This window comes from Vigna radiata, unplaced genomic scaffold (assembly GCF_000741045.1).
Source record: "Vigna radiata var. radiata cultivar VC1973A unplaced genomic scaffold, Vradiata_ver6 scaffold_23, whole genome shotgun sequence".
NCBI classification, from domain to species: domain Eukaryota; kingdom Viridiplantae; phylum Streptophyta; class Magnoliopsida; order Fabales; family Fabaceae; genus Vigna; species Vigna radiata.
The window spans coordinates 2,056,480-2,069,420 of NW_014541837.1; the positions used below are offsets into that span (position 1 = coordinate 2,056,480).

General features: G+C 38.3%; 1 protein-coding gene, 1 long non-coding RNA gene and 1 pseudogene across 2 annotated transcripts in view; 2 read left to right on the plus strand and 1 right to left on the minus strand.

The window, feature by feature from the left end:
* Positions 1-5,351, minus strand: part of LOC106778528 — a 13,665-nt pseudogene extending 8,314 nt beyond the window's left edge.
* A 3,963-nt stretch (positions 5,352-9,314) lies between these two features.
* On the plus strand, positions 9,315-10,713 carry LOC111240690. Its single transcript, XM_022776228.1, has 3 exons — positions 9,315-9,336; positions 9,436-10,065; positions 10,141-10,713. Exons 1-3 carry the CDS (start codon positions 9,316-9,318, stop codon positions 10,276-10,278), a joined length of 789 nt encoding a protein of 262 aa, XP_022631949.1. The 5' UTR covers position 9,315; the 3' UTR covers positions 10,279-10,713.
* Positions 10,714-12,610: 1,897 nt separating this feature from the next.
* LOC111240693 overlaps positions 12,611-12,941 on the plus strand; it is an 8,251-nt gene continuing 7,920 nt past the window's right edge. The window contains exon 1 of the long non-coding RNA XR_002666223.1: positions 12,611-12,918. This is a non-coding gene — a long non-coding RNA (uncharacterized LOC111240693). The remainder of the gene's footprint in view (positions 12,919-12,941) is intronic.

Here is a 12,941-nt window from a genome sequence, read left to right on the forward strand (position 1 = left end):
ATGTGTTTGAGTTAGTGTTGCATTTAATTATTTAACTGTGTTAGATAATTTGTTTGTAATAGTGTTGGTGTCTAGTATTTTAATTTATTTAAATGTTGTCTAAGGTTTCTAGTTGTGTTAATTTAATTTCCATGGTAGCTTAAATTAGTTTGGTTGGTCATTGATGATATTGCATTGTTTCCTTGAGATACCTGGACTGTGATTGTCTGTGCACTCTGACTTGGTTAATGTGAATTCTATTTTTGCACTTGCAATTGGGTATACGCTTAGTTGACCAGTTGGTGTTACATCTTCGCTTAGTTGATGTGACTGAATGGTGTAATTTAGATTTGATATTAACATTGCGTCCGCTTAGTTCGCTTTTATGAAAACAGGGTTAACCTTCGCTTAGTTGGTTAACTTTGTTGGATTAGAGGTTTGAGTCACAACTTTATTTTGTTGATCTGTGATTGGAAACATTGTAATTAAGTTAATGACCGACTATTTTCCATCCTATGTTTGAAACCGTTTTCTTAGATCTGTGTTTGCATTTCTGTTTGCGTCAGTGTTTTAATTTTATTCCTCCGTATTCATCACAAACTTTTCACAACCCCCCCCCCCCCCCCCCCTTCGTGTTTGACTTAATTCCTGAACCGCAAAATTTGTCCTTGAGAGACGACCTAGGAGTCATTCCTAGCTATACTGCATTTCTAATATGCAATTAAATTTGTATGGGCCGCGACATCCATCAGTAATAACAATCATTTCATTATTTTTTGATTGGGAGAATATGACAAGTACAATATTTTCATTATTTTTTGATGATTTGGTTGATATGACAAGTATAATATTTTCATTTCAGGAGGAATTGCTTGCAATTGGAAAGCGATATGTACGTGAATGGATCTTGGAAGACGAGAACATAAGACTACTGGATGCGCTAGAGGTCTATGGATTGTTGTAGGATAGTTGTCCAGTGTAAAAATGTAGTGTAGTTTAGTTTGTTTTGATAGGATAGTTGTCATGACAATGTACTTTTTATATGAAGTCAGTGTACTTTTCGTTTTATATATATGAAGACATTGTACAACTTCTTATTGGAATAAGATTGTTTTATATTTTTGAAGATATTGTACAAATTGTTATTGCAATAAGATGATTGATTTCAAGATTGCTTATGTGCAATGTAAAAATGATTGTTGATTGATGATTGATGTCCAAGTTCTTGTTATGTCCAATGTATGAAAGTTCCATGCAATTAAGGCCAACTACTGCAATCTGTGTAGCAAAAAAGACCCTTGTAATTGTTTACAAGAGGTTGGTAATCGTTTACGCGAGCCTTTTTTCTGTTTTGGACATCTCGTTGCACTGAAGGAACCACATGTGGTAACGTGGGGGTGATGAGTCGATATTTTATTGATTTCACTTAGCTTATTGTACCGAATTTAATCAGGGAATTGTGCTTAATTGTCCAGTATTTCCCCGTTTTTCCTAATTTTGCTTAATTTGGACGGAAATTCGTATTTTNANTAATTTGAATTTTCTGAGCTGATTAATTGCATTTTTGGTTGNAGGGAAATTTTGGGAAACATCATTTGGAGCATTAGGATGGTGGCGTGCACATTAAAGACTCAACATTTAGTTATTTCAATTTTAATTAAATTGTAACTTAGTTTTCTAGAAACTTTAATTAGGATTTTGTGTATTGGGCCCTTTTTTGTGGCAAAATTGTAGAAGCCCAATGTGTGGGACACTTGGCATAGACTTTAGGGTTTCTTTTAGAGGTGGACCCCACCAANTTTAGAGCAACTTTCGGTCATGAAATGAGGAGATCGTCCACACACATTTCCAAGCCCTCACTTTCACACTTTGCATGGGTTTCATGAACTTCCTCCTTGGGAGCTTGTAGGGTTTCATTTTCTTTGAGCTATGGAATGACCAAGATCATATTTTTCTTCTTCTCTTGCTTGAATCTTGATTGTCTTTGCTTGGTGGTGGTGTAAACTATCCCATATTCCACTTTGTTTCTTGCTCTTTGAAGTTGAAAGTATGAGCTTGAGGTTGTTTCTTTGCATTTTCATGATGGGTCTTTGGTTTGGATGAAGAGCTATTTCGTTTTTCTACTCATTTGCTGCCATATTTTCGTATTTACTTTGGTTTTCTTGGATTGGATGATGAAAATGAAGTTCTTGATGGGTTATGGAGTGAAAGAAGCTTGAGTTGGTGTATGGGTGTTTGAGTTTGGAACCCTTTCTTCTTGCATTTCGTTTTTGATGTTCGGAATCATATTTTGAGCTGGACATTGTGTTTCATGATGGGGGCTGGACGGTTTTGCAAAGGGGTTTAGGGATTCCATTTTGTTTTCATTAAAAGTTTGAAGAAAAGTGAGAGTTGGGTTGGTTTGTAGTAGTAGAACTTGGCTTTGTTGTTCTTGATTCACTTTGCAATTGAAACCTTGGGGTATCTTGACTGTATTCTCGGTTTGGAAGGGTGGAGAAAGGTTTTAGAAGCTTGTTTGGTGGAGGAAAACCGAAAATGAGTGTAGTAAGGAGAGAGAAATGCACATTTAATTTTTTACCTCATTTGGCCATACACAATATGAAGCACATTTACAATAGAAAGAATATTTCCCTTTTGGTATTGACCCTTTGCTAGCTTGACGTGAATTGCATTGAAGAAGAGGATGGTTGTGTTTGTTTTTATTCCCTTTGACTTTGCATATGTGGAACCTTGGTAGAAGAGATTAAAGCACCTTTTGGAGTGTGGAATATGGAAGGCAACGTTTTTTTTAACCTTGGAAGAGGAGTGAGTTCGGAAATTTAGTTTTGGTAGGGAGAGAGAACGTTTCTTTGCTGCATGGTAGGAGAGAGAGCATGGTTTTATTGTGTGTGGAAGGCACATGTTCACTTTCTTGGAGAATGAGGCACATGGGACAAAAGGAGGCAAGATATGGATAGTTTATTGTTGTGTGTGGAAGGCACATGTTCACTTTCTTGGAGAATGAGGCACATGGGACAAAAGGAGGCAACATATGAATAGTTTATTGAAGGTTGAATTGAAGTTGACTTTGGGGGACTACATGACTCACGGCCATGAAGGTTTTTTGGGCCAATTGCACTTTTAAATTCATTTGTTGGATGTATTTGGTCACATGGAATGTGTAGGAAAAAGCATGTTTGATTATTCCTTAGTTTTGAATTAATTTGCATAGTAGGATTAGTCGCTTTTTAGTTTCTGATGGGTGTCGCACCCCATACAAATTTGATTGCAATTAAAGAAATGCAGTATAGCTAGGAAGTGACTCCTACGTCGTCTCTCAAGGACCAAACTGTGGTTCGAGAATCAGGTCAAAACGAGTGGGGGGGTTGAAAAGGTTTTGTAATTGCAGATGAATTAAATTAAAACACGTAAATTAAACCTAACTAAGGTTGGATACTAAAGCTAACATGACAGCTAAATTATCAAAATCAAATAGAACAAACAATATAAAATAAATGAAAACACTGAAATAAAACAATTAATGCTAACATGCGTGAACAATAAAATAGAATAAAAATTCAACAAGTAGGCTAAAGAAATGGAAATGTAATTCACCATGGAAAATAACACAAAGAAAAAAAAATGCGTGAACATTAAAGTAAAAAAAATTAATTGAGTGAAGTTTCACCAAGTAAATAAAACTGAACAAAATGCCATGCGGTTTTAAGGCACATCAAATAAGATGAAATGCCCATGAGATGCAATAAATCTATTAAAATGCAACTATTGAATTAAAGAAATGTAATGTAAAACGATAATGCAAAATGCAATTAATGAGCACAGCCAGAATAAACTCAAAAGGATGAAGGACATTAACCACTTAAATTGAAATTGCTATTAAAATGCTAAAATCAAATTTGGAACGTTGAACAGTAACAGAACTAGAATTTATTTTGGGGCTATTCCCGACAGCTATGCCTATCAAAATGGAAGAGTGAATCTCCAATGAAATAAATATGTGTTCTCTCCAAAAGCAAAAAAACTAAGTGACCGTGTGTTGACATCCAAATTAATCACCTATTGCAGCAGTCGTGCCTATCCTAAAATAACTAAGGAAAAATGCTTCAACAACGTTCCAGGACCGTGACACCTCTGACTCCAATAATCTGAAATCCTCCTAGGGTGGCTTCCGCACCTCCATGAATAATATGCCAATGTCCTGTGTGTGGCGACTACAGGGAATATCTCCAGCCAATGTAATAGTATAAAATATATCTCCCCTCAATCCCGAGACAACCCCCTCACCCTACTGCCAATGTCTTTTTTTTTAATGTCAGTGCCACCTAGTGCCCTACGTGCTAGATCGTGGGTTCATGGGCTGCCAAGCTGTGTTCATGGACGTTGCCAATTCTCTTTGCTCGAGTGATGTCCAATCCAACAATCAGTATATCTTTTTTTTTTCTTTTGAACCTCAGTTGCAGCCCTCACATGTGCTTCTTAAATAAAATAAATGAATCTCCATCACGTGTTTCCTTCTTTACTTGTTGGACCGTGGCTATTTGTACCTCTGGATGCTGGAACAATTGGATGCAGGCCATGAATGCAGCTGCACCTCCTTAAGCCCGAAATCAGCTGCAGCAGGGTGGAGTGCAGATGCTGGACCACTTCTTCTCTGAACCGCATGATGCACATGGGCTGCTGTTGAATGAAGTTGGTTGGGTCTTCCCAAGCTACTGTCACGTAGAGAGCTGGTCCCGTAACGTGCTGGATGAAATAAAACTCAATGGGCTAGTGTTGCCACGCTGAACCTGTTGTCCAAGCTTGCTGGTGTATGCATCTGAATGTGGGCCGTGATGGATTCCTTGTGAAGTCTGCTTGACTTATCTAACGCAAGAAATGGAGCAGCTGCTAGACATGATAAAATTCGGGCCGTGTTTATTGAATGAAGCTGTTGGGCTGTGCAATGTGCATCCAAAGTTGTTGCCACACCTCTCTTTCCAAGCTGAACCGGTGTTGTCCATGTGGAAGCTGGACGTTGATGCTTGGACACATGAAGTCCTGGGCCGAGAAGCTCCTGTGGCTGCTGCTGGATCAACGTATGAAATCAAATGAAGCCCTCATCATCACGTGTTGGGCTGCCACCTCCTGGACGCTGCTGGACGTATTCTGTTTGGTGTGCGTGGAGGCTGCATTGTTGGACCGTGAAGAGCTGTTGTCAAAGCTGCAGGATGCACCTCCTCTTTTATTCCACCAGCGCTGGTTGCTTTCTCTACTAGGCCGAGAAGCTTGTGCTCTTCAATGTACACGTTGCAGCTCAAGACCATGACACCTCCAAGCCCAAATGTGTGTTGCTTGAAAGCAACTAGAATGTGGAAGTGTTGTTGCTGGTCCATGGTTCTCACTTTTAGCTATTGGGTCGTGATGGCATTTAAATGAAATCAGTGGTTCCTCCCACCAGGCTGTGTCACGTTTTTTAATTGCTGCGTGATGAATCCTTGAAGCTCAAAATTAAATGACCAAATTACAATGTTGCAGCCCTTTTATAAAACCCATTAACGCATCCTCCAAACTCTGCACCCCTCCTGGGCCTAAGATGTGAAAAGCTAGCCAAATAAAGTTGATGTTTAGAAATACCTTTTTAATCCAAGCAGGCCGTGACACACACAGCCAAAAATGTGGTAGCCCATTTTTCTAATTGCAACACCCTTTTATAATAGGTCGTGGTGTTCTCATTTCTTTTCAGCCCAAGAGAATTTCACTCAGTTGCATTTTATTGCAGACGTTTTTACTATCTCCAAATATCCCAAATTCTATTTCCAAAATTTTTCCTGAAAATAATAATGCAAATAATTAGCTCAGAAAATTCAAATTAACTAAAATAAGAATTTCCGATCAAATTAAGCATAATTAGGAAAAACAGGAAAATACCGGACAATTAAGCACAATTCCCTGATTAATTCTAGCACAATAAACTAAGTGAAATCAATAAAATATCGACTCATCAAAATAGACCACACTTAGTCTTTTGCACTCCTGGGCAAAATCAAGACGCAAAACAGGGAACAGTTCAGAGGACATCAGGAAGTTGACACAGACTCAACACACAGAAAACAAAGACTCACAATGAAAGAAACAAACAGAATTACACAATTCTCAAGAAATCTGGACGATGAAAGGAAGTAGACAGTATCCAACACAGAATCAAAGAAAGCAGATACTCATGAAGTCATCCAAACAATTCAAGACATGGTAAAATGATCAATCAACTCAAGAGGTGAATCAAAAGTAACAGAACCTCACAGATGCACACTATAAGTGTTTCTAGTTGTGTTAATTTAATTTCCATGGTAGCTTAAATTAGTTTGGTTGGTCATTGACGATATTGCACTGTTTCCTTGAGATTCTTGAATTCTGATTGTCTGTGCACTCTGACGTAGTTAATGTGAATTCTATTTTTGCACTTGCAATTGGGTATACGCTTAGTTGCCCAGTTGGTGTTACATCTTCGCTTAGTTGATGTAACTGAATGGTGTAATTTAGATTTGATATAAACACTGCGTTCGCTTAGTTCGCTTTTATCAAAACAGGGTTGACCTTCTCTTAGTTGGTTAACTTTGTTGGATTAGAAGTTTGAGTCACAACTTTATTTTGTTGATCTATGATTGGAAACATTGTGATTAAATTAATGACCAACCGTTTTTATTCTGTATGTGATTTCATCTTGCAATTATGTTTTTACTTTTGTGTTGCATCTGTGTTTTAATTTAGTTTATCCGCATTCACAATCCTTTCACAACCCCCCCACTTCGTGTTTGACTTGATTCTCAAACCGCAAAATTGGTCCTTGAGAGACGACCTAGGAGTCATTCCTAGCTATACTACATTTCTAATATGCAATTAAATTTGTATGGGCCGCGACACCCATCAGGGGGACCACAGGGGATTTTGGGTGTTTTTGAAGACAACTTGACTGGTTTTTGGTATAAGTGTGAGTGTAGGGTTGGATGTGATGCTTGGGAAACCCCATGATGTAAAAGGGGTCCACCAAGGGTGATGACATGAACCTTGGTGAAGTTCAGTGAAATTTGCCACATAAAACACTCTTGTAATCGTTTACAAGAGGCTTGTAATCGATTACGCCAGCCATATTTCTGTTTTGGGCATCCTGTTGTACTGAAGGAACCACCTATGGTAACGTGGGGGACCACGGGTGATTTTTGGTGTGTTTTAAGACAACTTGACTTGTTTTTGGTATAAGTGTGAGTCTAGGGTTGGATGTGATGCTTGGGAAACCCCATGATGTAGGAGGGGTCCACCCAGGGTGATGACACGAACCTTGGTGAAGTTCACTGAAATCTGCCACATAAAACACTCTTGTAATCGATTACAATAGGCTTGTAATCGATTACGCGAGCCATATTCCAGTTTTGGACATCCTGTTGTACTGNAGGAACCACCTGTGGTAACGTGGGGGACCACGGGTGATTTTGGGTGTTTTTTAAGACAACTTGACTTGTTTTTGGTATAAGTGTGAGTCTAGGGTTGGATGTGATGATTGGGAAACCCCATGATTTAGGAGGGATCCACCCAGGGTGATGACACGAACCTTGGTGAAGTTCACTGAAATCCGCCACATAAAACACTCTTGTAATCGATTACAATAGGCTTGTAATCGATTACGTGAGCCATATTCCTATTTTGGACATCCTGTTGTACTGAAGGAACCAACTGTGGTAACGTGGGGGACCACGGGTGATTTTGGGTGTTAAACAAGTTGTCCATAACCTGAGTAGCACTCATTTACAGGGCCATTGTAAACGATTACATTGCACACTTTACCACCATTATCTTCACCAATTCAACTATGTTCATCAAATCACAACCATTAATTCATTTTTTTCCACAAACATTATCACTTGGAAATCAAATTATAAAGCACTTCAATAAAAGACACATTTTATTTCCAATTACATAAATGTATTGAACCAAACATGGATGTTCTATATATTGAACCAAATAGGTTTAATTACAACATCTTTTTCTTGTCCTAACACTCAAGTCTAATATAATAATTAGTCATTTTTCTTTCTAACTACTACATTTTTGGTGTATGGTGTCTTAAGTGCTTGGCTCTTAAAACGCCTTCTTGAACCAATCCTAACATAAGTCTTCAGCTGTGATTGGTTGTTGGACTTCCACCCGGTGCATTTGGCGACATTGCACCTTCTTCATTGTTGCACATTCCACCTGCTTCCTCGGTCGACACTCCAACAGGTGAAACAAATGCATAGTTAGTGTCACTAAATGTTTGTGGACGTCCAACACTTTCTACACCATCATCTGCACTTTTTAACTATCCAAAAGAAAATAACACAAATGAAAACACCAAATCAAATAATAAAAACCCATAACGTATGCAAGAAACCACAAGAACCCCAATACCCAAACCTAAAAGCAAATACCCAAACCTACAACGGGAGAAGGCATTTACCTTGGTCCAACGAAGGTCTATTCCGGAACTTGCCATTTCAGATTGCAACAATAAGGCACTGGAGAGCATGAAAATGCCGGTAGAGCCGCGAACACCAAGAAAGAGAACGATGGGAGACGAGCAAATGTGAGAGAGAGGTAATCTGTCACACAAAACTAATGAAATAGGCGAAGGGTAGAATTGGAATCCAAATTGTCTGAAAAGCTTTCCATTTTGCAGGCCAATTTTTTTTTTCAAAAAAAGACAAAGTATCCAATAGGACGTTGACACATGACAGTGTCAAATGTGTGTCAAAAATTGGATGTCAAAATAACGGGACCCTTTGTAAATTTCAATAAATTCCATTAAATAGTAACGAAAACATTTTGTTGACAACGTTTTTTGACACACTTTTGACAACGCCACATGGCATGTCCTGAGTGGCTGAAAAACGGTGAGAGAATGTCACTTAAGTGAGGAGCATAATGGGAAGTGAGGGGTACTCTGGGTAATGGTTTTCGAATGAAAATTTTAGAGTTGGCGCCTTTCATTGAGCACGGTTTCAGACTTTGCCCTTTTGCGTTCTCGCTCTCTTGCTGTGTTTCTCCTTCTCGCTCTCTTGCGCTTTTGCCTTCTCACTGTGGAATCGGAATCGTGGTGTTTTGTGCTCTCCGAATCTTGCTCTCGGAAGGTTGCTAATCTCGCTGTCGGACTCTTGGCTGTCGGAATCGTTTTCTCGTTCGTTGGGTGTCGTTGCCTCACATTCGTTCTCCGTTTCTGAGGGTTTCTCGAAGGTTGGGTATTGTGGTCCATTTGTTATTTGCAAAAGTGTTTAATTTTAGGGAAGCCTATCTATTTCTGTCCACATTGCTATCTTTGTAGGAGCAATGCCACGAAGAAGACAAAGTGTAAGACTTACATTTCGAATATTGAATCATTTATTGTCAGGGATGATTTATAAAGTGTTTTTGTTAGTATTTATTGTATGTTTTGTAATTGTTTTGTAGTGGAGACTTCGGATATTCATGGATTCCGCCAAGATTCTAGAAATGAACACCAAACTACGACAACCGCATATAGACCGTATTAATATGACGCCATTTAGGTGTTGTTTGAACCTTATGAACCCTATTGAAGTAAACATACAATTGTTGAGGTTGATGGTAAAAAGTTGGGTGGGGAAAGATTTGAGTTTTAGGGTTTGTCAACGTTTAGTGCCTTTTAATCCTGTTGATGTTTTCATGGCCACCGGTTTAGACTTAGGTGGTCTAGATGTACCGTTTGATGAATGTGTTATGGGTTTGCTTGGTGACATGTTCAATCCGAGTACCACGACAAAGGAGGACCTAATTGACATGTTTGATTTGATTGTAACGGATGAGGTCGTAGATGTAGATGTAGTTTGTAGGTTATACATTTTTATTTGTTTGGTTACATTTTATTTCCCTAAGAAGTCCATGCATGTTTGTAACATGCCTTGTTCAGTGTTAGATGATTTAGACAGTTTATGTTTGTATGACTGGGGTTCTGCTGTACATCAAAACCTTGTACAAAATTTACACAAGTGTAAGATCAAAATAATATCCAAAAAAATCTCCAAGTCGATGGGTTTGAGTGGCAATGTAGCTGTATTGCAGGTAACATTAGTCANTGGACAAATTTGTTTGTAAGCTTTGTCTACAATTGCTAAATTTTTGTTTTCATATTTTAAGGCTTGGGCGGTGGAGAGACTTTCATTGCATGATGGTCGTTCACCGAGGGTATTCCCGCGCATTTGGAGATGGTTCCCTTATACGGGAACCAAAGAAACAATTGAAGCTGTCTTCAAGAATGGACAAGTAAGCCTTTGAAAGTGTTGATGATTTTTTATTTTCGTAATTATTGATGGATATATTTGACTAATTTTGTAGTTTGTGTTTGTTATAGTTAAATACGCAGTGGTACCTCAGTAGGAACGACCGTGTGAAGGCCGAGGTGCGTGCTGCCTTTGGCATGGATGAGGGAGGAGACAGTGAAGAAACAAAGGTTGAACCGTCCACGTCCACCCTTCCGGAAACAGATGAAGATAGCTCCGATGATGGCACTTGGGAAGAGGGTGCACAGGAGATAGTAAACAAAACCAATTCTGAATTAATATACTTGAGTTCTAGAATTGCTTTCCTCACCAACGAGTTAATGGAGGTTCTTCAATGGCCATTGAAATACGAAGAAGCAGATGTTTGTCATGACGAAGAAGGTGTTGCAAGAGGTGATGAAGGAAATGGTGTTGGAGTTCATGAAGACCCTTTGGCGGATGAAGAACCAGCACCAAAACATGACAATGAAGGAAATGTTGTCGGAGTTCATGAACGGCCTTTGGCGGATGAAGAACCAGTAGCAAAACATTACAAAGGTGAACCATCTGAGAAAGATTCACCAACAGAGCATGTTCCTGAATATATTCATGTTGATGATGATGGTGACAATGAAGAAGTTGTTGCTGAAGAACATGTGCCGTTGCGCACCTTTGTTGGTGATCCAGCCACCGATGTAGATGTTGACAAACTATACACTGCAGTGAGTGTTAGAGATAAAGATGCACCGCAGAGGTAAATGTTTTGTACTTCATTTGTGGTCTGTTAAAGGTGTTGTTGTGTGATTGAATGTTCATATTTTGATTTCTCCAGGGTGATCTGTGACATCATTGGCCAATCCTTGACCACAAAATATATGTAGTGCTTAGCACCACGTACATTTGTTCATAACCTGGTTAGTGTGACGTTAGTTGTGTTACATATTGTATTGTTGTTATTTATGTTATTAATTTGGTCAATTTGAATTGATTAGGTGGTGTTATTTGCCTCCACGACGTTCATGCACTTTGAAAAAAGGTTGAGCGGTGTAGTGAAGAGGGTTCATTTTAGTTCTTTATACTCGGTAAATCATAGTGAATCATAATTTGTGTAATATGATATATTTTTTGGTAGAAAGAATATAAAAGTCATTAACGTTTTTTGGAATTGTTGACAGTCATATTTGCAGTGACTATAGGAAGATGGAAAAAAATCAACATGTGTATACGCTGCGTAATTATGCGAGCTACATGTGGTCCGATTATTTTGGACTTGAAGACATTCGCACAACTGAGTTTGTGAGTTACTTTAATATGTTATCCTTATTTTTGACAAATGTAGTACGAACGATCATGGATTCATATTTCATTTCTTGTGTTTGTAGTTGTTTATGCCATTTTGCCATGAAGAACACTGGTGATGTTATGCCCTTAATTTCAGAACATTACAAATATCTGTTATTGACTCATTAAACAAGGTTGTACCTGATAGGAGGAGGATTGACACATTTGTGGTATGATTTCACAATTTTTGTTTTTAAGTAATATTGATAATGTCATTTAATGATAGATGTTGTTTGCTTGTTAATGTAATGTGTTGTCAGGGAAAAAATATGGCCAGATTTTTGTGCTTGTTGAACAATAGACCGGAGGGTAGTATTCCTCCTTTGCCCGTGACAATGTCAAAAATCCCGACCCAACCAAACTTGTAAGTTTTTGAAGTATATAACATGTTCGTTTCATGAATTTATGTTGTCAGAAGTTATATATTTTAGTTATTGATTTCAGATTCGATTGTGGAGTGGTAATGTTAAAAGCAATGGAAATTTGGGACGGGGAGGACAAATACAACGGCAAAAGCATGCCGCAGTATACGAATGTAAGCATAATTTACATTGTTAGGAAGTTGAAATGATGGTGTTGTTTATATCTAAAGTAAAGAACATTTTGTTTCAGGAAGATTTGCGTGAAATTATAAAAAACTACGTAAAGGAGTGGATCCTCGACCACGACAATATTGCAAGAATGGAGGCGCTACACGAATATGGATTTTTGTAGGATCGTTAGCATTTATAATTTAAATGACATGAACATGTATTTGAAATTACACTGTACACTGTACACTGTAATTTATGACATCTTGTACTCAAATCATATATATTTATGAATATAATTAGTTTGTTAATGAGATGGTAATTCCCAATATTTATTCATTTTCCTTGCTTGGATGTTAAGTATTGATTTACACAAAACAAACTAATGTTTTTGTGGTTGGTTGAAGTCCACACCGATGTACATACATATTAGCAGGGTCATTGTTATTAAAGATGAACTTCTTAAATTGGTTGGGATTTCAAAGTGTGCGTAGAGTGTGGGAGGTTGGATGAACTCCAGAAAATTGACCATGTGTGAGTCCATGGGGCTGGGTGAATTCCAGAATGTTGTGTTGCAGAAAAACCACTTGTAATCGTTTACAAGTGGCCGTAAACGATTACCAGTGTCAAATCTAGGATTTTGACACAAACCTGATCTGCAGGATCCCCTGCATGACACCCAGAGGACCAAGGTCACTCATTTTGGTTTTTTTCAAGTTTTGAAAGGGTTATGAGCTTCTAATTGTGTGTACAGTGTGGGAGGTGTTGTTTGGACACCCCAAGAGGTCATAAAATTGACCATGTGTGA